At 40.1% G+C, this 24,537-nt stretch overlaps 1 protein-coding gene across 10 annotated transcripts in view; it reads right to left on the bottom strand.

Moving 5' to 3' along the window:
• Nucleotides 1-24,537, bottom strand: part of PDE1C (phosphodiesterase 1C) — a 335,588-nt gene that overhangs the window by 189,529 nt on the left and 121,522 nt on the right. For all 10 annotated transcript variants that reach the window (XM_039336835.1, XM_039336836.1, XM_039336837.1 and 7 more), the window contains exons 2-3: nt 21,723-21,773; nt 15,972-16,143 (exon numbers count right to left, since the gene is read on the bottom strand). In XM_039336835.1, coding sequence (XP_039192769.1) covers nt 15,972-16,143; nt 21,723-21,773 — 223 coding nt within the window. The remainder of the gene's footprint in view (nt 1-15,971; nt 16,144-21,722; nt 21,774-24,537) is intronic.

The raw sequence follows: 24,537 nt of genomic DNA, 5'->3' as shown, positions 1-24,537 counted from the left end.
CATATCAAAGGATGCATCTCAAAATAAATGCAATAAAAGAAAAATTATGGTAACTATTTCAATAAAATGGCTTTTAACCCTGTGGATGTGCTTGAGCACAGTTTGATTTAGATTTTGTAGTTTTGTGTTCCTTAGCTTTGCTCTCCCTTAAAGTATTCAGGGCCCTTCAGGAGTGGGATAGGAGGAACGGGAGAGACAGAGCTCAGGCGATGAGCAAGGGCCACCCCCACCTGATCCTAGAGCACGGAGAGTGGAGAGAAGGAGGGAACAATGCAGGCAAGCTCAACTACTCGGGAAGAGAGCGTCCTGCCCCTCTCCACAAGGCACACCTGGAGACTGAGATTTAAGAAGACGCTGTGGGGATAGGCATTTGTCAGGAACAAATGCTGATTCCTTGGAGTTTTGTGTGTGTTGTTGCTGATCTCTTGTTTTGTGACTTCTGCTTGGAAACCCGGAAACTCTGATCATTGGAATGGCTGACAACATTGCTTGGATGTTTAAAGAACTCAGACTGTATTTTGGCTTCCCTTCTGAAACTGCTCAGGCAAGCGTGTATTCACACAGACTCATTAGCTTTATGATCTATGTGTCATTCTTATCTCCGTGGCGTTGAGTAAGTTCCTCTCCTAATCAGACTGTATGTGAAACTACTTGCAGCCAGAGGTGTGTGTGTGTGTTCCTTTGTTTGGAGGTTTGCCAGAAATGTGGGAGCATTGGGGAAAAATTTGGAGCAATTAAAGGATGGTTTGAATTGCCAGCTGACTGCATTGTCTCTGTGCTGTGCCCTGGGTCATCACATCATTATTGCATCACTGACTCCATCTCTAGCTCATATCAATACCGGATTAATGGCTATAATCTTCCGTTTTCTCCATCAATATTTAACAAGTACATTTAGTATATAACTGCGGTATTGTTTGCTAAAATGGACAGTTCATTTTCTAACAATGGATGGAAATCATTGGATAATAATTAGCATTTTTCATTTTTCCATATTTGATGGTAAATTTCGAAAATATATAATTTTATAACATAATTAATTATTATTAATTAATTAATTAAAATTAATAATTTAATAATATAATTAAAATAATATAATAATATAATTAAACTGTAAGTGCACGCACACACATCCCGCATTCCAAGTTTGGTGACTTTTATCCACAGAGGAAAGAGAGATCCTTTTCTCTAAGCTCAGGCATGATTGGCAGCTTGCCAGCTCAGAAGTAGATAAAGGTCTCCAAGCTTTAAATGGTGTGTGTGTGTTTGTGCACATGTGGTGTGTGTGTGTGTGTGTGTGTGCAGCATGCTAAAGTTCTTGGTTGAATTACACGTGTGTTGACATGGGTGCTGTCAGGATGGCCTGACACGTGTCCTGGCACTAACTTCCAGAGTTTCTGGAAAAGGAAGCATGAGCTATCCACCTTTAAGGGTTTGTCCTGTGGGGTAGCAGGGTAGTGATCCCAACCTCATTGAGGACTAGAGTCTTGCAGTCTCTGCATGAGGGACATCCGGGAATAGTCCAGATGAAGGCGCTTGCACACAGCTATCTCTGGTGGCCTGGCCTGGATAAGGAGATTGAGACCCAGATTCAGGGGTGCCACATTTGCCAACAGTCCAGGCCTGAAATCCACAGGCTCCTGTACACAGGTGGGAGAACACACATGCTCCTTGGTCGAGGGTTCATATCGACTACACTGGCCCCTTTCAGGGGCAATTCTTCCTCGTTGTTGTGGACAGTCACTCTAAATGGCTAGAGGTCATTCCAGTGTCCACCATGACACTGCCAGGACCATCCAGGTGCTGAGAGGGATCTTCGCCTCTTATGGGCTGCTAGATGTCCTTGTCTCCAACAACGGGCATCAATTCACCTCTTTGGAGTTCCAGGCTTTCCTGCAAGCCAACATGATTCATCATGCTACTTCGGCACCCTTTCATCTGGCTTCCAACAGCCAAGCTGAGCTCATGGTGCGCACAACCAAAGATGCCTCGAAGAGGCTTACTCACAGGAGCTGGCACCACAGGTTAGCTGATTTTCTCCTTCGCCACCACACCACATCGTGCACAGCTACAGGCAAGAGCCCAGCTGAACTCCGCTGGGGTCGCCATCTCATTATCAAACTGGACAGATTGCACCCAGACTGGGTGGCTTCACAGGTGTCACATCCGTGGGCACCGAGGAGACTACAGGTGGGCGATCCAGTTTGGGCAAGGAACTATGGACCTGGGCATCTCTGGGTGAAAGCAGTGGTCTGCAAAGTCATTGGGCCACTGTCATATGAAGTGACCTTGGACGATGGTCGCATGCTGCATCGACACATTGACTAGCTGCAATGGAGGCTACCTAGTCACCCTTCCGCTCCTGACTCTGCTCTCAGGGGGGGAGGACCACAATCACGATCGTGGATCTCAGTCTCTCTGTGGAAGCAGGAGTTTGCACTCTGCAATAGGGGTTTTGTCAATGAGGTGGCTCCTGATTCTGGCACTGGGTCTATGGGACATTACACACAACTGGCTTTTCATGCCACTCCTACTGAAGGCCTTGTGTCTACGGGACAGTGCTCCCAACAGGGGTCTTTCATGGACCTGGGGAATTCCACCCCATCAAGGAACTCTAGTCTGGACTTACCGGAAAGAGCCAGCCGAAGTCAAATGGGCAAAGGGTTGGGTTTACCAGACCAGGCCAGTCAGCAAAATGCGGGTTCACCTGTGTCAGTTGGGCCTCAAAGTCCCAGTCTGCCGAGCCTGGCAGGCGAGCTTGCAGACTGGGCACTTACAGCAGCTCCAAGACACTCAGAGAGTGTCAGAAGCCCTCCAAAGTTCTTACAAGATTATGTAAGGTTCCTGTCAGTAAGCTAGAGGCCTAACGTTTCCCTAGAAATAAGAACATGCTCAAAAGGGTAACCTTGTAGTAGTTAAAATAGTAGTGTCTATTTTTTTGAACTAAGAGGGGAGGGTGTTATGTCCTGAACCTGTGATTGGCAGAGCAGGTGCAGGAAGCTGCAGAGAGACCCGGGCAGACTACGTGGCTGCCCGAGCCAGACAGGCTGTCTCCAGCCTATTGCGCATGCGCAAAGTGGGAAAATACGTTGCATTTATTGGCTGTCACTGTTCCCTGCAAAAGGGTATAAAAGAGATCCGCGCCATTTTGTGTTGTTCTGTTGAAGCTTAAATAAAGAAGCAACTGTTGTTACACCTGCCTCATCTCAATGCCTTACCAATGCACAGAACAGAACAATACCTATACCCAACAATCTGAACTACTAACGGCCAAGGCAAATTGGTGCCAAATAAGAGTCGACAAGTGGACTTAGGTCTCTTATGGATCCATAGAGACTGCAAACTTATAAAGCATTTGACCCTGCACTTGCACCCAGTCTGGTCATCTCCTCCACCTTGGTTCTTAGGCTACATGTCCATGCAGATTAAGTATTCATTATAATCAATCATTAGTTATTCACCAATAAAATGTATTGGGACTTACTCCTCTGAAAGTGTATTTAACCTCCAGTCATATTCTGATTACCGATTCTGCTGGATAGACACACAATTTTCAGAAATCAACTTCCCATTCACCTCCCTGAAACAATGTGTCATAATTTTCTCTGCACTGGGAAGAGAGGGATCAAAACACATTGCATGGTAACCATTCACTGTAATTCATAATATAAATTGTTTATTATTATTTTAACAACCAGTTATTTGCATTTTATTGCAAGCAATCAGAACTATTTTTCTAAGCTACCAAGAAGTCAAATATATGACTTCAGAATACCATTTCTATCAAGGTTTGTAAACTAAAATTGTTTTGAAAAGTCAAATCTATCAAAGAAAGCCATTAACTATAATTTAGAGACTTAATCATTTTACAAGCAACTTCAGATTATATTATGTACCTGACTTAACTCTGTTGGCAACCGTCAGATTAGTTCTTTATTCAATATTAACTTATTTGATCATGTTCTGCTTCAGGTTCTTATATAAAAACACAGGAATGTCTAAAATGTATAAAATGGTCTTTGGTCTTCCCTCGATACACTTGGTTCTCTTGACTACTATTTAGATGTCATAAAATTATAGTATTAAGGTGCTATTAAATTATGTATATCTGCGTACAAGGAGTCCTTAAGATACGACCATAATGAAACTTGCACATTATGGTCACATGCCATGATGGCTATTAAGTGAAGTGTGTCATTTAATGATTCCCACAATTCTTGTCTCCCTGATTCAATTATTAAACAAGCAGATCATTAACTGGAACATAGAGTGCTGCATAGGTGGGGGAGGCCCACCTGCCCCAATCCTCCCAAGATCTTCCCCATCCCCCAAGACATCTCAACTCTGATACCTGCATATTGGGTCTCCAAAGGTCTTTTCCCACCCATCCCCCAGGTCTCCCCAAACCTTAGGTCCCACCCTCATCCCATCAGGGCCAAACATCTTCCTCCTTGCTTATCTGTTGAAGAGCTTTAACGCCTTCCAGATTGCTTCATTGTGCAACCATGGCATGATTCCAGAAGCAGTTATCAGAATGTAGTTCAACAGTTGAAAACATGCAGATGCTTCTGGAATTGCACCATGCAGCAAAGGCACTAAGTAACCTGTTCTATTTTGCAGCCTACAATTCAGAAACCTTCAGCCCCAGAATCATGCCATATGACTGTGGGACACATGCTTAGTTTTGCTGTCTTAATACAGTATGGTTTGAAAGCTTCTGCAACATTGTGCACACAGTGTTAAAGCAGCAAAACAAATGGTTTTTCTCTTGCCCACATGGTGCAATTCCAGAATTGTGCCATATAGCTGAGAAGCAAAGCAAGTTTTGTTTGCTCAGCTTGGAAGACTTTGGAGCCCTACGTGGCTTTGGAGCCTTCAAAAGGTAAATGAAGAGGAGTGTGTGGGCCTGGTGGAATTGAAATCAGCCCTAAGGCTGGTGGGAAAAGGAAATGCTTGCAGGGACCCAGTAGGAGATAGGGGGAAGATAGTCGGTCACAAGAGTGAATTAATATGGGAGTGCTGCAACAGCTATAATTTCAGGATCAGGTTGTATCTTTGGGGGGGGGAGTCCACCATAACGTAATAACTGTTAAGTTACCAATTGTAAATTGAGAACTCTCTGTACTCTATTCCCAAATCAAGGGGGAAGTTTGTAAAGAATCATATCTGGAACCACGTCTAACAAATCGGAAGCAGGTTACCATACATACAGTACACTTCCAAAGTGACTGAACAAAGGTTTGATTCTCAGATTCCCTTAAAAACTCATTAATTTTTTCAGCAGAAAAAAACAAAGATTTACTGAAATGCAGTTCTACCTCTTTTATTTTTAATTGTCCATAAGCCAGAACATTCATTAAAAAGTAGACAATAGAAAACCTTTGCAAGTATTCTCTAAATTTTGGAGTGCAGGCAGATAATTATAAAGAATATTATATACAACAAATATTGAAAGTTACCTTCATCATCATCATCATTATTCATTATTGTAATCTCATATTAACTTAGTTTACTCATGAAAGGTTTAAAATTGCACATATTTAAAAGGCAAATATTTAACAGTGTTTCAACAATGTTCTAAAAAAACATTTTGCTAGATTCCAATTACCCAAGAGTCACACTGATAGCTTATTCTGTCACACAAAAATATTGGATGCAGTACCGAATAAAGAATAATAGAGTTGGAAGGGACCTTGGAGGTCTTCTAGACCAACCCCCTGCTCAGGCAGAAAACCCTATACCATTTCAGACAAATGGTTGTCCAGTCGCTTCTTAAAAACTTCCAGTGTTGGAGCATTCACAGCCTCCAGAGGCAGGTTGTTCCACTGATTAAGTGTCAGGAAATTTCTCCTTAGTTCTAGGTTGTTTCTCTCTTTGATTAGTTTCCATCCATTGCTTTTTTGTCCTGCTTTCAGGTGCCTTGGAGAATAGGTCGACATTCACTAGTCTTTCCAGTAAACTTCCTAATTAGTAAAGTACTGCTGGCATTAGAAGAAATAAAATTAATAACTTTTCTAAAGTAATTAAGAAAAAGGATTTGCTCTCAAAATGTGTTCTTTAATAATAATCCAATATTCTCAAGCTTTCATCTCCAGAATAAATTTAAAATTATAGTCAAGGAATAATTTATTATTCTAAATAATAGTATAATAATTTATTACTAATAAATTTATTATACTAAAGCAATTCATTAAAATTACATGAAGATTGGTTTAAAAAAAGAGATTAACAATTTTTGAATCAAAAGGCAGATACCATGTTTCCCCAAAAGTAAACCCTACTCCAAAAGTAAGCCCCAGCTGATTTTCAGGGAGTGGGCCTAATATAAGCCCTCCCCCAAAAGTAAGCCCTATTTAAGGGCCTGCATGGATGGCCTGCCTCTGTGATGAGGCAAAGACAATGGGGGAGGAGAGATCTGGCCCATGGTACCGGTATACCGCCACCTGGCTTGTTCCCCAACCTCATGGCAGCGGCATTGGGCATGACGCGCAAGGCAGCAAAAGGCTGATTTTGGCGCGATGTGGCCATTTGCCTCTGCCATGGCCGTTTGCCACCTCGCACGTTGCGCCCAATACCTCTGCCATGAGGCCTGGCGGATTCCTTCTCCCTTCTGACCCAAGTGCCATTATACCAGTTCCTTACTGCTGCCCGGCTTATTCCACAACCTCATGGCAGCGGCATTGGGGACGATGCGTGAGGCAGCAAAAGGCTGGTTTTGGTGCGATGTTGCCATTTGCCCCTTGGCCGTGGCCATTTGTCACCTCGCATATTGCGCCCAATGCTGCTACCATGAAGCCTGGCAGATCCTTCCCCCTTCTGACCCACATGCCATTATATCAGTTCCTTACTGCCACCCAGCTTGTTCCACAGCCTCATGACAGTGGCATTGGGCAGGAGGTGGCAAACGGCTGGTTTCAGTGTGACACGGCCATTTGCTGCCTCACACATTGCTGCCAGGCCTACCATATGTTAACTCTAACCCCAAGTGCCCCCCAACCCTAACCGGAGATTGGAAGCTCTGGGGGAAAAAATGGAAAAACTTGGATGGGAAAAAAAATGTTTTTCTCATTTCTTTCTAAACGGCTTTGGAAGGCAAGATCTCAAGAAGTTAGAAAGTCTGATTAAACTTTTTCTTTTTACCAGTAGTCCCACAAACACACAGCAAAGACTGAAAAGTGAACGGAGAAAGGCAATGCAGCTGAAAGGCAGGTTAGTAAAAAAAAAATGCTTGGGAGAAGCGAGGGCATCTGGGCGGGTGTTGGCATGGCAACCTTACTCTGTGTGGCTTTGGCAAGTGCCTGGCAGGCAGAGGGAAGCAACTAGTCAACCACCACACTCTCGCCGCCGTGTTGCTTCTCCACCCCTTCTACAGGCCTTGCCCTACCCCCATGTGCTCATGGCCTACTGGTGCCTGTATCAGCAAAAAGTAAGCCCTCCCCAAAAGTAAAACCTAGTGTTTATTTCAGAGCCCCAAAGAAAGTAAGACAGAGTCTTACTTTTGGGGAAACACGGTATTATTTCTGTTTATTTGCTAGATTTATACCCTCCTCTCCTTCAAGAAAATCAGGATCAGAGGCCTAAACATGTGATCTTATTAAATTTTAAGTAAAGTGTACACGCACAACTTTTCATACTTGTATATTGTCTGCTTGGAATCAGAGGTCCAGAAGAAAATATTCACATTTGAATTCTTACATGCAATTTGACTAGTTTCATTTTTTTAATAGGACTCAACAAATCCTGTTGAAAAGTATATTATATAGATATCAGTTTTCCTAGGTATCATTCAATGGCCATGACCAAACTGCTTAATTATTCCCAAAATACATTGTATCTGTCCTAGATAAAACCATCATGCTAATAAATATTATTGGGACAACTGCATTAATTTCCAAATTCCATGTTCAGTCATCAGATTTCAAAAGCCTTAAACTAGAGCAGCGGTTCTCAACCTGTGGGTCACGACCCCATTTGGGGTCGAACGACCATTTCACGGGGGTCGCCAAACAACGTGATCCGCCATTTCTTGTCAGCCGGCGCAGGGGGCGCCGCTGCGCATGCGCACCGTGCAGGGGGCGGCGCAGGGGGCAGCACCGCGCATGCGTGCCACGCATGAGGGCGGCATCGTGCCTGCGCGCCACGCAGGAGGCGCCATCGCACATGCACGACGCACATGGGGCGGCGCCACACATGCGCGCCGCACAGGGGGCAGTGCATGGGGCGGTGGCGCGCATGCGTGCTGCGTAGGGGCGATGCCGCGCATGCGCATCGCCTGCTTATGTCCGGGGTCGCCATATAAAAAGGTTGAGAACCACTGAACTAGAGATTTTTCTACTAGGAACTAGCAATTATTTACACACACACACACTCCAAGTTCTTTTAGTAAAAGGTCAGTTATATACATTTGGTTAATAAATAAATATTTGATTTTGTCTCCATGATTTGACTCAACAGATAACAAAAATTCTTGAAAAGGAAAGCACAGCTATACAGATAGTTCACAATTTAAAAATGGGAGGGGTATTCTCCCTTCCTCTTACATTTGCTGTGAATTTATACTAATGCCATGTAAAAGCAGTGGTACAGACTCATTATGGTGATTCATCAAGTATTCAAGATACATCTGCTGCAGTGACATCCCAAAAGCACACTTCTGAATTGAGATAGGGGCATGTTGTCATCATTCACATAGTTTTTTCTATGTAAGATGTTCCATGACATCTTATCTAAAGTTAATCTGTCATTTTTTTCCTCCATTATCATTCTGAAATTGCTGTCAGGCTGAAAAATCTTTTCTTCTTAGAAAAAACACAGAAATTAAAATCACAAAACTATAAAATTAATGTGGAACTGAATTTGTAAGACAAGTTAAATTATATCACCGTGTCATAGAAGTTTATATCCTAATGACTGTAATGAAAGTAGCCCGAAGGAGTATCATATTTCAGAGTGATTAATTCTACTTTGGTGGAGGTGGGAAGGGAGAGAGATAATAGAAATTTTAGAAAATTAAAAATTAAAGGTACCATTGTTGAATACTTATTCTTGAAACTTGTACACCATAATTCAACTTAACTTTAATTTTCTTTTCTCCAACCTGATGTTCTCCAGTATCCTATTTATTATTATTTATTCCTGGCTGATGAGATACAGACAACAGTATGTTGACTTGCAAAACACCTGTAATTTCTAGATTGGAGATCCCAGCTTGCATATAATAGTGAGCCAGCTTGGAGCAAAAATAGACTCTGGTCATGCTTTCATACTATCTATACAAAATGTGTCAAACCTAACCACTAGCAGGAAATGTTCCAATGGCATTTGATTAAATCTGGTTGTTTAATGCTTTTTTTAAAAAAAAGTATAAAATGGGAATGGCTAAGGAAATTAGTGCATTAGTGAGACTGTAAAAGTCTTAATCAGTACAGAAGCACTAATCTTGGGTTGATCATTGCACAGGGAAGTTTACAATCTGAAACTGAAGAAGAGTAAATGATAAAGAATACGATGAAATGAAGGAACAAAAGAAAAATAACTTTCTTTGTGGAACTAAAAAAAGGCGGAAAAATGTAATAGATTTTAATAAAATGATCTAGTTTTATGGAATGGAGTTGATGAATGGAAGTGAAGGTGAATTATTTATTTATAGTTATTTGTTAATGAAATTATTTACAAGTGAAAGGGCTAAATATATCAATCTATACTGTGGTGGTTTTATATGAAAGCAAATGTTCATAAGCTGGTGAACTGCACTAAAAGAAAAAAAGAAGCAAGAATTGGGAATAAATGTGAGATGCATAATTCAACCATATGTCTAATCATATCGTGTAGGATGTAAAGATTACCTTGACAAAGACATGCAAGATTCGTTACCAGGTGAAAAACATGACTTAAGACCAAAGTATAGTAGATAATTTTTTGTCGTATAGGATGTTTATTAAAGACTTGAAAATGGAAAAGAAATTTTAAGACGTCCAAATGCAAAATAGAAAGGCAGTGAATAGCGGTCAGTCAATCTTTGTTTTGATCAATGACTAGTGGGTAGTTTGCTGCCTATTGTTAGAAATCAGTGTTAGTCAAAAGAAGCAATAATAGCTGTATAAAAGCTTCTCTCTGCTTTGTCATATGGAAGTGAGAGTTGGGAATGTCAAGAGAAGCAGAAATAAGCTCAATGCAATGAAAACATTGTTACTTAAGAAGAAAAATGTCTGGTTGAACAAAAAGAGAGTGAGAAATGAATGAGTGCTGAATGTAAATTAAAAACCAAAGTGAGTGATCAGTAAAAAAGGTCACTGTTGTGATTTGATAACAGGGATAGAATGAATGAGATCTATTTGAAATATATATCTAATAGATTAGATATAGATATAGATGATATAGATATAGATATAGACAGAGAGAGACAGAGATAGAGGGGGGGAGAAGGGAGGGGGGAAGGGGAGGGAGGGAGAGTTATGGTTGAATAGAATTGATGAAATCCTGAGAAAGAGAGATGGGAAAATTTTAAAGAACAAAAAGCAATGCATAAATTGTTATATAGGTGTATTAGAAGAAAGAAAAATTTGCAAGGCTAGAAAGCTATGGACAGATATAATGAATGGAGTGGTGTAATGTAGCCTGTATTTTTTTTCTCTTATCTAATGGCTTTAATTTATTTGGCTATTATTTCTAACTTCTTTTCTGAACCTTTCACTCTTTGCTTGCCCCAACAGACAATGACATGCTGTATGTATACATACCAATATATACTATGTTTCCCCAAAAGTAAGACCTGGTCTTATATTATATTTGCATCCCAAAGAGGCATTAGATCTTATTTTTGGAGGGTGTCTTATATTTTTTGTGACACCTGCCTCACCTCATGGTGGCAGCACCAACAGCCCCATCCAGCAGGAGCCCATGTGGTTGCTGGCCCACTTCTGCTGCAGCCACTCACAGGAGGAGGCCAGGTGACACATCACACTGTTGCAAGATAGGTAAGGGAGGAGATGGAGCTGCCCCATGCACCCTGCACTCGCTTCCTTCAGGTTGCTTGGCAACCTTCCCTTTCACTCCCCTCCCAAGCTGGACTGCCATGCTATGGAAGATGGGCCACCATTTTGGAGCCAGGGGAAATGATGGCGAAAGGCCCCATTGCTGCTTGCACTGCTGGAGGGGCTTTCTTCATGCTTTGCCCCACGGATCCCCTGCCTGGCAGCAGCCGCCGCCTCCTTCTCCCTCACCAACTTTCCCGTGGCTTGCACCATGGCCAGGTGGCGCAAGCCTCCCCTGCCACCTCCTTTCGCCAGCCCTCCATCACTGCCACTGGAGAGAATGGAGAATGCTTGCCTCCCTGCATTGCCCGGTGTCTCCCTTCTCCATTCTGAAAATGGCAGCCCTGTTTCCTGATGCTTTTCCTCCTGAAAGCAAAAAATTTAAACACTAACCTGCATTCCAGCTCTGGCAAGTTTCTCTCTTGCAGCAGAGAAACAGAGTTTGTGGGACTCCGTTGGCAGACCTTCCAACTTCTCGCAAGATCTTTTTTTCATGAGACGTTGGAAGGTCTGACTGAACCTTTTTTAGTTCAGGGGAGAGTTGGCGGGAGAGTTGGCAGAGGAGGAAGAGGAGGAGGCTGTCGCTGGGCAGGCAATCTGTGTGGCAAAACATGAAGAAAGCCCCTCCAGCAATGCACAGTGGCAGCAGAGCCTTTTGCCGTCACTCTCCCCTGGCTCTGAAATGGCAGGGGGGGACCAGGCCTATCCCACCCATCCTCCATAGTATGGCAGTCCGGCTCAGGAGGGGAGTGAAAGGGAAGGTTGCCAAGCAAGGAATAGCCTGGCTGGGGGTCCTGAAGGAAGCGCGAGAGTGGGGCGCATGGGGCAGCTCTACTCCCTCCCCCCATCTGCCTTGCCTCATTGTGTTGCTGCACAACCTCTTGCCACATTGTGGCAGCGAGGTGGGACTGATTGGGTGGGGTCCTAATTAGGGCTTATTTTGGGGGATAGGGCTTATATTAGGCCCACCCCCAAAAATCAGGGTAGGTCTTTTTGGGGGGATGGGGCTTATTTTGGGGGAAATACGATAGAACTCATTTTTGTAAGTTATGTAATTCACCCTGGACCATCCCAATGTCTGAGTTTAATTGTTGAGGTTTTGCCCTCTTGTTATCAAGAATAAATTTTAAAAATTAAACAGTTCAAACCAGGAACTCATTTTCGGGAAATCTGGACTATTAGACATGAGTAAGCTGTTCAGATTCCTTATAAGCATAGACACTTTTAAAATCTTGGATTTTAAAAAATATGTTCATAATATTTTTGCTTCAGGGTAGAATTCATCAAATGTTATAGTCAGAATATATGAAAACTGCAGGAAAGATATTACAAGGAACATAACAGTCAAATTTAAAACAAGCAAAGCAGATTATATGGAATTAATGTAGTCTCATTTAATGACTGTCTCATTTAGTGCCTGTATGCAGTTGCCATAGTGATGAAAAGTAGCTTTTTGACTAATCCTTGCATTTTTGACCTTTTCAGGTCTGCAAAGCAAATGAAAGATGAAGTAAAATCACAAAAACAGTTGTGGTTTCACTTAGCGACCATTTCTCTTAATGACTAAATTGCAGGTCCCAACTGTGGTTGCTAAATTAGGACTACCTGTATGATCTCTTCCCTGAATGCAGTGCACTTATTCTATCTTTTCCATAAAATAAAACAGTTATTAATCTAGTCACCTAATTTACATAGTCCCAAAGCATCATAACCATGAGATGGCAGATTAGGCAATACTGAGTTGGAGCAAACATTAAAACTAAGATCTTCCCTCCACAACTATTCCATCTTCCCCAAGATATCTAATAAGACAAATGAGCAGTTGTCTGATCCTAATGATCTGAAGAGTCACTCTGGTTTGAAGGAAGACCTATCAGCCACTGATTCCAATAATCAATGGATTATTTCTTTCCCTCCTCTCTCCAAGGTCTTCTACGTAAAGAATTGTCTGGGGTGCGGGTCATTATTAGCAAAATGCCAATTTTTAAAGAAACACACTAGAAATAGCACTTCATAAAGAGTTTTGAATCAGAACAAAAAGGATTAAATTCCTCAGTTTCACTTCAGATAAATGAAAAACTGTCCTGAATCCATACTGTAATTCAGGCTTTACACAGACCTAGAATACAGCTTTGAGTATTTTCCTGGCCACATAGTCCAGCACCAAGATTGTAAATTCTTACCCTTTGTAATCCCCAATCAATGTGCTGTAATCTGAAAAGAAGTTATACTGACATCCAATACTAAAAACTAATTGGATTTTTACATGGTTTAGGAACTCTTTAAGTGTAAAGAAGGATAATCCAAAATGCTTAATACTAAAGTGCCCTGAACATCCTCTTTTAGAAAGAGCTTTTCACAGATCATATGTGAATGTTTATTAAAGGTACTAAAATATCAATTTAAAATATTGTAATTATTTGATCTATCAGACAATTCTGCAGTTTTGTATATTGATACATCCAATGGGTCAACTCTGCAATTCTAAAACTGGGCAATGACTAGTTTACAATAATGCTAATGATCTCCTGTCCTATTTCTTTTCTTATCTGAAGAAAAGAAAACTGAAGATGCAACATCTCTTTCTTCAACTTTGCATCCAATAGAGATTTTGCTTCCAGCAGTGGTGAATTCTTCCTAATAGTTGAGGTAATAACTAACACAAGAATTTTCATCTAAACAGGTCATTATCAGAATAATTTCCCAACATCCTTTATTAATGGCTTCATTTTTTATTTATTTTTTTATTTATTTATTTTGCACCACTGTAAGTTTCACTCCATATCTTTTGCCTATTTAGTTAGAAATGGGACCTTCTCTGTTCAGGTAATCTTCTTTCCTTACGGATTCATATAAAGAACTTGCATGGCTATCTGTCTCATTATAAGCCTAGGTGGCTTATAACAGCCAATAAAAAAGCAAAACACTCCACTCAGCCAACATCCTGATTAACCTCATCCTAGCCCAATGCTAGGGAGAACCTTTTGGAAAGCTAAAAGATTTAGGAACCCTTCAAATGTCAGAGAAAGTACAGCAACCTCAAATGACTAAGAATATCCAAAGTACAAGGAGATGAAACTAGTCCTTCTCTCTTTAAATGGTAAGAACATCCTTTCCTCAAGCTCCCAGAAGTTCTTCCCTGGAGTTTTCTCAACAGGCCTAGCTATTATTTGGAAGAGTAACTTCTAGGTAACACCAGGTTTGTAGAAATTGGTAAAATAAAAAAAATCACATTTCAGAAGAAGCAGTGGAAAAACACATGAAATATTAGTGAGTGGCATGGGAGAATTATGTCTTTTTCAATCTCAGGTCTTCTGTCAGAGGTCTGGAAATTTGAGGATTATGCACAGTATCATAGCTGTTCCTAAAGAGCTCTTATATCATTCATTGGATCGGTTGGAACCAATTTCCCAGTATAGAAATCGGAGTCCTGAGTACTCCTTCCACCACTTTTCCTGGATTGGAAATATCCATCTGTACATTGTGAGAAGCTTCTGGATCTTCACACTGGCAGTCTCCATATTTTCCTTTGGCCGGCTCATTATACCATCCAGATATCTAATGGCTGGTAGGCCATTTATGTTGATGGATCATATTCTTTCCATTGAATTGGCTCTTCAGGACTTTTCTTATCTTTGATGGTACTTCGATGTTTATTTCTTGCCTCCTTGTTATAGTTTCTATGTGGCTATAGAATACCGAGATATTTGCAGCTGATCTATGTGTGGTCTAATGGTTCCACCTTATCAGTCTTAACTACCTTCCCTCTTTTGACTACTATTCAGCCATACTTCTGTAGTCTGAATAATAACCCAATGTCCTCACTGTAGATCCAGGTATTGGCTGCACATCCAGTTATCCTTCCAGGTCTTTTTAAGTCTGAGATGTGTGTGTAGTTAATCTATCTCAAATTAAGAGAGCAGCTTCCTCTTCATTATGTTGAAGTATTAAATAACTAGCTATTTCTCAGTGTAAATGTAGGTAATTTGCCCATCTTAGTTCCCTCATATGTTTTATATATCCCCTCTCATTAGATTTGTTGATATGGTAGCATTCCATCAATTCCAGATTCTTTTGTCTCATCCATGTATGGTTTGATCCAGTAACCCACTTATTGTTCCAAGCTGGCATGATTCTTTTAATTTATGTCACTATCACATTTGAGGTAGGCAGGTAAAACTTTAAGGATCTTTGCCCAAGATACTCTATTGGTAAGGCAGTTCTTCTGTCCATCCATTATTCCCTCAGACATTTCACATACTCTCAATTAGGTCCCCTTTCATTAGTCTACTCTGGTGGTAACATTTTATCATTTTCAGGTTTTCCTGTCTCATCCATGTGTGGTTTATTCCAGTAGCCCAATTAACGCAGATTGTCCTGGTTCCCCAAACATCTGACATGGACCTTGTTTTCTAGACAAGATCTGAGGTGGCATGAGTCTCCTAATTTGTGTCAATGTCATATGTGAAGTCACCAGGCGAATGGTTAGGAAATCTCTGCCTAAGGACTCCTGCTGGTAAGGTAAGTACCAGCTAAGATTTGAAACCTAGCTGAAAGAGGGTACACTAACTACTATGCTATCCAGTTGTTTTATTCAAGTGTTAGATATTTCTGAGCCAGAAAACAGCTAGTGACAAAAAAGAAGCTAGGGAAGGTAGAGAAGATAACAAATTTGACAGTATGCTTTTAAAATTGCTTTGAGATCAGAATTCACAATAGTTTCTCATTTCTTTCTGAATGTTCTGACTTGGTTGCTTATTTTTTCGTTCAATAAAGCTGTCAGATTTAATATCATCATAATGGTTTTCCAGTAAAATTATCCTCTTACTTACATAGTAATTTTTGAAAGACTCTCGAGAGCAACCTCTACTACTCCGTCTACCCAGAAAGTTAGATAATTTCATGATAAAATAAGTACATCTGTATTATCCACCAAACCTGAATGAAGTTTTCACTAGTGCATCAGGACTTTCCACTGGGGGCAGCTCATCTGCCAAGATTTCCTCAGGAGGTCTTGGATCATGGATGATCATTGGTTTCTGTTTCTCCTTGATGTTTCCTGTAAGTCCACCAATAATGGTGTTCCATAGGCAGCTCTGAGATTTTGATCCTGAATAGATAAAAGAGAAGACAAAGCAAATTTTAATAATGCAACATGAAAGTTTTATCTTTTCTGGGGCCAAAGGCTACTGGTAAAATTGGCTGAACTGATCAGCAGACTTAACTTGATGAATAAATTAACTGTTTTTCTGGAATTCACACACTGCAGTAAAACTTACATTTCAACAGCTTTTTTGTGAAGTCACAAAAAAAATCTAAATTAAAATGAATTATGGAATGCTGTGCAAATGCAGCTAATGTTTCTAATTGATCTGGTGAATGATGTCAGATGCTCCAACCATTCTGTCTGCTTTCAGTTCCACTATGAGGCTAAGAAAAGAGACTTCATCAAAGTCTATAATTCCGTCTTGTGGACCTCTAGGTATATTGCTGTCCCTCAACTCACACTAGCCCCTGTCTATACCAGGGGTGTCAAACTCGCAACATCACATGATGTGTCATGACATATCACGACTTTTTCTCCATTGCCAACAATGGGGTGAGTGTGGTTTCAGCATGAGGCATCCAGCCTGCAGGCCAGCAGTTTGACACCTCTGGTCTATACAGTCAGTGATAACAGTAAGAAAGTTAGACTCTAAATTTAGCAGGGGTGCACAACTTCTTTGTAATTGGAAGTCACACATTTCGTTAAAAAGAGGGGGGAGTGGGGAATTGGTTTCAAATGCCTCCAGAACGTGGCTGAGGACATTAAGTCATTAGCCAGAGAACCCATAATTTTGGCTCTTTTCTATTTTGGAAGGATTAAGGTTTTAAAAGATAAGGTAGAATAACATTTTAAATGTATTTCCTAATACAGTAGGTTAAACAAAATTCTTTCACTGCATTACAAGTACTTTAAAGAATACATGCTTTTTTATATTTTCATACAGACACATGCAGAAGTTGTGCATTTAAATCAATAAAATTATAACCAGGAAAAGCATGACAAAGTATATTTTTTAAATGACAGTTCCCTTTGACAGATTCTCTAGCAAATGCTTCTTTCAAGAAAACTACAATTTAGACATTCCAAATGAGCTTTAAATGTGTGAAATGTAGCTGCCTACTCTTCCAGGATTAACATGTCCAATGTCTGAGATCGCTCCACTTTCTTAATCAGAGAAATGACTTTACACTGCTACAATTACCATGCAGTCATTTTTGCTTCAGGAAACACTGAGAGATCTTGCAATGGGCATGAAATAGATACATGACAGCTGAGATTTTTCACTACCATCCAGATTCACCTGTATTCAACCCAGACAGGGTACGTACAAACTTTTCTATTTTGGTCCTATGTGTAATTTAAACAACTCATGTGACGAATTTGGTAGAGAGGAGAAAAAAATATCATCTTTAGGATGAAGACATGCAATATTTTCAGAGAAATTGGATCTATGGAAATTAATTTGTATTACACTTAACAACCTGTCTTTTCTCATAACTGTTTTTTTCTTTTCAGAATTGGATTTCGATAAGAGCCCTTATTGAAGCCCATCTTTCTTGAATCGGTATACCAAATCCTTATGAATTGGGAAATGTGGTTGGAGAGAGGCACCCAGCTTAGAAGGTTGTTATTCAAAGCAGACTAAATAGGTAGAAGGTGTTTTTTTCCTTTATAAATGTTGGCTTACACAACCTATAGAAAAATACCAGAATTAAGACTTCTAAAAATATATAGTTAAAGGAAGTTCCCAAAAAATGATTTTCAAAGCCATTTCCATGTAAGCAGATGACACTCAACTTGAAAAGTACCAGAATTGAGAATATTACCAAGCTGGAATTAACCAATCTTCATCTGAAGTTGTAAACTATATATGTAAATTAGCCCTCATACAGAATAGGATACAGTGAACAGGCAGGTTTCCTGCCTTGATACCTCAGAAATTCAAAACAGGCCAACTAGTTTTTGAGATGAGGATGGATAGAGAGATGAGTCGTTGAGTGAAGTTTTATATCAGAGAATGAAAATTAAAAATTATAATCTGGCATTTTCTCTTCATGTTCATTGCATGTGATGTACAAATATGCTAAATTAGGGATTAAAAACACAAAGATCCCAGAAGGAAATGATTACACACCATTTCTCTAAGTGTTAAGAAAACGGTATAGTTATACTTACCAGGAAATGAGTTATACCTGAAGACATTGTTATTGTATTATAGTCCAAGAAAAGTATTTCTCAAAACCCTGCACTAAATGTTGGATATTCTTGCCAGATAATTCCCCTAAGGCTGGAGATACCATTTTTGTGTGTCTCTCTGGGCCAATTTTGAGATCATTTTGTGGATACTCAAAGAAAATTGCTGCTCTGGGTTTGCCAGAGAGAACATAACTGCCTATAAAGAATTAGTTTATCTGGATGTTTACTGCCATCCTGTTTAGCTTTTTGCTTCCACAGTGTTACCACAGGATACTCCCTGCTATCAAGCATCGTTTTTCTTGGGCAAGTATGTCTAAACAAAAGATCCATCATTGTAACAGAGCTTATGGGGCCATTGGCATGCATAAAAATATATAGGAAGAAAGATGTTTGTGACTTGTTCTTGCTTTGCATCATATCAGCTTCCTTTTTTAAAATTCCTATTACCCGTATATGCCGCCGTATTAGGCGACCCGGCGTATAAGACGACCCCCGTCTTTATAGCCGGGCCGCATTCCTAGAACGTCGTCTTATACGCCGGAAACTACCAGTATTTCCGGCGTATAAGACGACTCGGCGTATAAGATGACCCCCGTCTTTGGCGCCGATTTCAGCACTCGTGGAAGTCGTCTTATACGCCGGCATTTACGGTATGTTTAGACTGGATTTGGCAGTTTTATCTACCTATTGAGTCCTTCCCAAGGATGTGAGGTATTCAGATGTTGTTTGGTGGCGCTAAAAATATTGTCAAAGGCTGTTCCAAGTAAAGCTACCTTTTGTAATTATCAATTAATCAAAATAGAGCTGGAAGGGACCTTGGAAGGCCAGGGATAGGCAATCTTGGCTCTTTTATGACTCATGGACTTCAACTCCCAGAATTCCTGAGCCAGCCATTTCTGAGGGGAAAGGGACAGGTTTCCAAGCTGAGCCATTCTGGCTCAGGAATTCTGAGAGTTGAAGTCCATGAGTCATAAAAGAGCCAAGGTTGTCTATCCCTGTTCTAGTCCATCCCCCTGCTCAAGCAGGAGATCCTATACCATTTCAGAAAACTGTCCAATCTCTTTTTAAAAACCTCCAATGATGAAGCACCCACAACATCTGAAGGCAAGCTGTTCCACTGGTTAATTGTCCTTGTTGTAAGGAAGTTTCTTCTTAATTCCAGGTTGCCTCTCTCCTTGATTAGTTTCTAATCATTATTTCTTGTCTTGCCTTCTGGTACTTTGGAAAATAGATTGACTGTCTCCTCTTTGTGGCAGCCTCTCAAATACTGGAATACTGCCAGTGCTTTTTTTTTTTTTGTATATATATTAAAAAAAAGGTGCCAGAACTCACACATGCCATGCAATCCGCCTTGCCTACCCTACAAGGTTCCATTCAAAAAAGGTGCCAGAACTCCGTTCTGGGTGTTCTGTGACAAAAAAAAAAGCCCTGAATACTGCTATCATGTCTTCCCTTTTGTCTTGATTGACAGACAATAATTTTGTCAATGCCATTGGTATACGTGCTCCAATTGTTGCACTTATTACTGTTACTTCTGTCTTTGCTTTCTTTTGCCATAATCATTCTATCCCTCCCCCTCTGTCGGGAGAGGGCTGTTCAGTCTTAATGGACATGGCCTCTCTGACCTCTCTTTCAAACAGCAGTCCTCTCTGCCCAAAATTTGCCTAGGTCCACATTCTGGTTTGAAAGAGGGATCAAAGAGGCCATTTATGTTAACATAGAGTATACATTAATAACATATTACTATAAAATAATAATGAAGTCAGATCAGGCAGAGAACTTGGTGCCTGTCAAGGGATATTCCAATATCATTTTGAAGATTCCAGATTCAGAAAATGGTTTTGGGAAAATTATTCAAATTATAGAATTAAAATATGCATTTTTTCACGTAATCTCAAAATTGCTGTAGAAAGAAATCCACAGAATTTCTAGCCACTTGACCTTATTACTCCTCATACTGATAACTTCACTATGTAGTGTCCCCAAATTTAAAAAATAAATCTCCTTATGTCTTGAGGGGTTACAGAATGTACACATGGAGAGAGGGGGGAGGGAGTAAATCTGTTTAACTGATTTGTGTAGACAATGTGACAGGCCAGTGGTGTTTAAAATTAAGTAACACTGCCACCATGTGACTTTGTAGGAATATTGCATCTATTTGCATCTATCTACTGAGTTTGTACTATTGAACACGCACAATTTACTCATTGCCAAAAGAATAAAATTCATTATTTTAAGCAAAATCTAGTAACGTTACCTTCACCTTTGGTTTTAAAACTGTTTCCCCAAAAACTCAGTGAAACCTGCATTTGCAGATGCATACTTACTGGTGGAAAGTTAGAAATGTTTTTTGCAAACTACAGTGAAATACAGCAAATGCCTTCATATCAGGAAAGTTAGAATCAGATGACCTGGCACTTTTCATTCTCTTACTATATAGGAGTCATTTAAATGTCCAGCTTTCCCTTATTGTTGAATGTGAATTAGGCAGTCTTTCAAAGAAGAGAAAGTATGTTTACTGAACCACAACTGTGTCTCCAAATGTCTTCTGGAAGAGCAAATAGGATGTAATAGGAAATACTCTAAAACCTCCACTCCTTGTCAACCAACATTCTTTCAAGCCTCTTTCTTTAGGACCTGAATTGTGTGGAACAACTGTCCACAAATCACTTTATGGAATTCCATACTCAATGACAGGACTCCTAGAGAAGGAGGCTTAGAGCAGTGGTTCTCAACCTGTGGGTCGGGACCCCATTTGGGGTCGAATGACCATTTCACAGGGGTCGCCAAACAAGGCTGTCTGCCATTCCCCCCCCCCCTTTTCATTGGCCACACTCCTGGCACCCAGTGATGTATAAGTGGTTGGGGGTCACCACAACATGGGGAACTGTATTATGGGGTCGCGGCATTAGAAAGGTTGAGAACCACTGGCTTAGAGGAAGGACAGGATTTTTTCTTTGAGGAGCCAGAAGGATCTCGGGATCCCCAACATCCAAAATCTTGGTGAAAAATGCCTTCAGTCAGGAGACTTTCCTTCAAGTTATTTTTCAAATTATATGTGCTGTAAAGCTGGGCAGTTGACTTCTTCCATAGGCATCCCCAACCTTTTGGGCACCAGGGACCGGTTACTTGGGGAAAGAAGTTTTTCTGCAGACTGGAGGGTGCGTGGTTTTATGTGCTGCCTGCATGCCACACATCGGGCTTTGCTTTTTGTGCAGCCCAATTACTGGTATGCCATGGCCCAGTACTGGTCCACGGACTGGGAGTTGGGGACCCCTGTGTTAGTAGACAGATAGCAGGAATCATCACCATCATCACTGTTGTCATCAACATCATCATGTCCTTCAAATGTTAGAGAAAGGGAGAATTTGTGGCTTTCTTTCTCATTTCAAATATATATTTATTACTAACATTTAGGAAATAAATTAACAGGCTAAGCTACTTACTAGCAAATCGCGACAGGGGATGAGCATTCTTGTCTCCGGTTTCATTTGCAACTAAAAGAGAAAATATTTTCTTAGTAAACTCTATATGCTGTACTTGAGAAATATGATAAATATCCCTTTTATCCCAATAGACAAGATAATAAGTAGTATGCTTAAAATAGAATCCCAAACAACTTTTACTTATCCTCTATTCAATTCATTGGGGTGTATTCCCAAATAAATGGAGGTTATATTTAAGTCTGTTCCTCCTTTCCCAGTGCTTCTTTGTTTGTTATTCTCCTACTTACGCATCTACTAAAAACTTGCAGAAGCTTGCCAACTTACTTCCATATTTGGGGATTTTTTTTAATGACAAAGGAAAATTAAGCTTAGATTAAAGAGAAATGCAGAGCCAGCAGAATACACATGTCACAGCTGAAAAATCTATTTACATGGTTTGGTAAAAAGTAGCATCCTTGTTTCATAAAGGTAATCCTTGACTCTCAATCACAATTGGGACCAAAGAATTTGTTGTTAAGCAATGCAGTCATTAAGTGAGGCATCACATGACTGCACTCAATTCTATGATCTTTTTTGCCATGGTTGTTAAACTAATCACTATGAGGCATTACATGATCATGATTTGTCATCTTCCCTACGAATTTTCCCATGGACTTTGCTTGTTGGAAGTCATTTGGGAAGGTTGCAAATGATGACCACATGATCATAGGACACTGCAAGTATTATAAATGCACAATGGTTGCCAAACACCTGAAGTTTGGTTATGTGACCGTGGGGACACTGCAACAGTCATAAGTGCATTTAGTATAGATGCTTTTGGATTTTGGTCTTTGAAAAGATTCTGAGACTACCATAGACACCAAGAAAAGAAATATATTAATCATTGAACAAATCAGTCTAGAGTTCTGACTCATGGCACAAATGACCAAACTCAAATTATCCTACTTCAGACACATTATATGAAGACCCAATTCTCTAGAGAATTCTCTAATACTGGAGAAAGTAGAAGGAAAGACAAAGTTAGAGGCAGATTGTCATGGAGAAATTCTACCTACGTAGTCACTAAAAATCAACAACTTGGTGACACTTAATCAGTCATCAGAACCTGGAAGTAATCTGAACAATCATAGATTTTCTACTTCTTCTGTAAGTAAAAATAAGCTATCCCCATCATCAGTTAGTGAAAGACACAATAATCCAGCTTAATTTTATACAGACTTAACTTGGCAGTAAATCCTCTGAATTCAGTGAGGCTAATTTCAAAAGAGATTGTAACAGACTTTTTTATTTATGTTGATGTAATGAATAAAGAAAGCTATTATATCTTTTTTGTGGAGATGTTTTGATCTCCTTTTCTGAATTATTTTAGATTCTGTTCTTTAACTTAATCACTAGAAGAAAATCGTATCAGCTTTCTCCATAACAGTTTAGTAAGATAACCAGTAACATTGCTTCCATCACAAGAAAATGTTGTGCTTAGATGCAAAACAAACAGCAGATTTACTTAGCAGATGACCAAGAGCTTCATTTTTCCTTTTTAAAAAACTAATCAGCTTTTGTTCTCAAATGTTAGCATCATGAACAGAACATTATCTGAAGCCAATTTAGACTCTCTTGGGGAAAGAAATGAACGCTGTTTTCTGGAGCCTTCGGTGATTTTCTCCTTTCTAGCACTATACTGTATACTCTCAGTGTTTTTACATTAGCAAAAATTAAGTTTATCTAGGACAGTGGTTCTCAACCTGTGGGTCGGGACCCCATTTGGGGTCGAACGACCATTTCACGGGGGTCGCCAAACAATGCAGTCTGCCATTTTTTCCCCTTTTCCTTAGCTGTGCTACTTCCTTTTATTCTATTGACTTTTTCCTGGTTTCCTATGCAATTCTTATGTGTGAAATAGGATGTTCTTGCACTTTAGATACACGGAGTCCTTGGGGTTTCTGTGAGTGTATTTGTCTTTCTTTGTATATTCTTCTCTTCAGTGGTCTGCAGCCTCCCTGGTTTCCTTCACCTTAATTAAATCCTAAAGTGAGGCATCACAAGCTTGGGCAGCAAAAGAAATCATCAAGGGATGAAAAGGTGCTAGTGTATTACAATAGATGTATCACCCACTATAATTTCCTATAATAGTATACTCAGAACTATTATAAGGAGAAAAAAATGCAAGAAATTCTTCCTTTGAAAGGCACTAAAAAGAAACTCAGAAAAGTTCCTTTCCCAGGGATAAAACATTTTTGTGAAATTTCAATGTAATCTTATTTGAAAAAAAATGGCAGTACAAAGAGGAAGCACATACAAAATGAAGTAAATGAATTATGAAACTGATTATCTTAGACTCCTTTTAGGCAGGTTTTGGGCCAGTTATGGTACAGAAATGGCATTGGTTGCATTGATGAATGATCACTGGCAAGCATGGGTTGGGAGTAGAGCATCCATCCTCACCCTCCTCAACTTCTTGGCAGCTTTTCATACCATTGACCAGGGTATCCTTTCAGACTGGCTACAGGGTTTGGGACTGGGTGGTGCAGTATGGTGCTGTTGGGTTTCTTTCTCTGCAGTCAATTCCAATGGAGTTGACATGGAATGAGAGATCCAGTCGATGGCTTCCCTTTGTGGAGTATGGTAGAGCTTGGTAGTCTCTACTCCTTTTTAACATATACATGAACTATAACAGAATAACAGAATTGGAAGGGACCTTGGAGGTTTTCTAGTCAAGCAGGACTTATGGCTTACGGTTCAAACTCCTTAAAAGCTCCAGGATTGGAGAAGCTACAACTTCTGATGGCAAATCATTTCACTGATTAATTGTTTTGAC

The sequence above is a fragment of the Crotalus tigris genome, unplaced genomic scaffold (assembly GCF_016545835.1).
Source record: "Crotalus tigris isolate CLP2741 ecotype Arizona unplaced genomic scaffold, ASM1654583v1 scf7180000017666.379230911805:20528666, whole genome shotgun sequence".
Lineage (NCBI taxonomy): Eukaryota > Metazoa > Chordata > Lepidosauria > Squamata > Viperidae > Crotalus > Crotalus tigris.
This window is presented reverse-complemented; position numbering and strand designations above follow the sequence as displayed.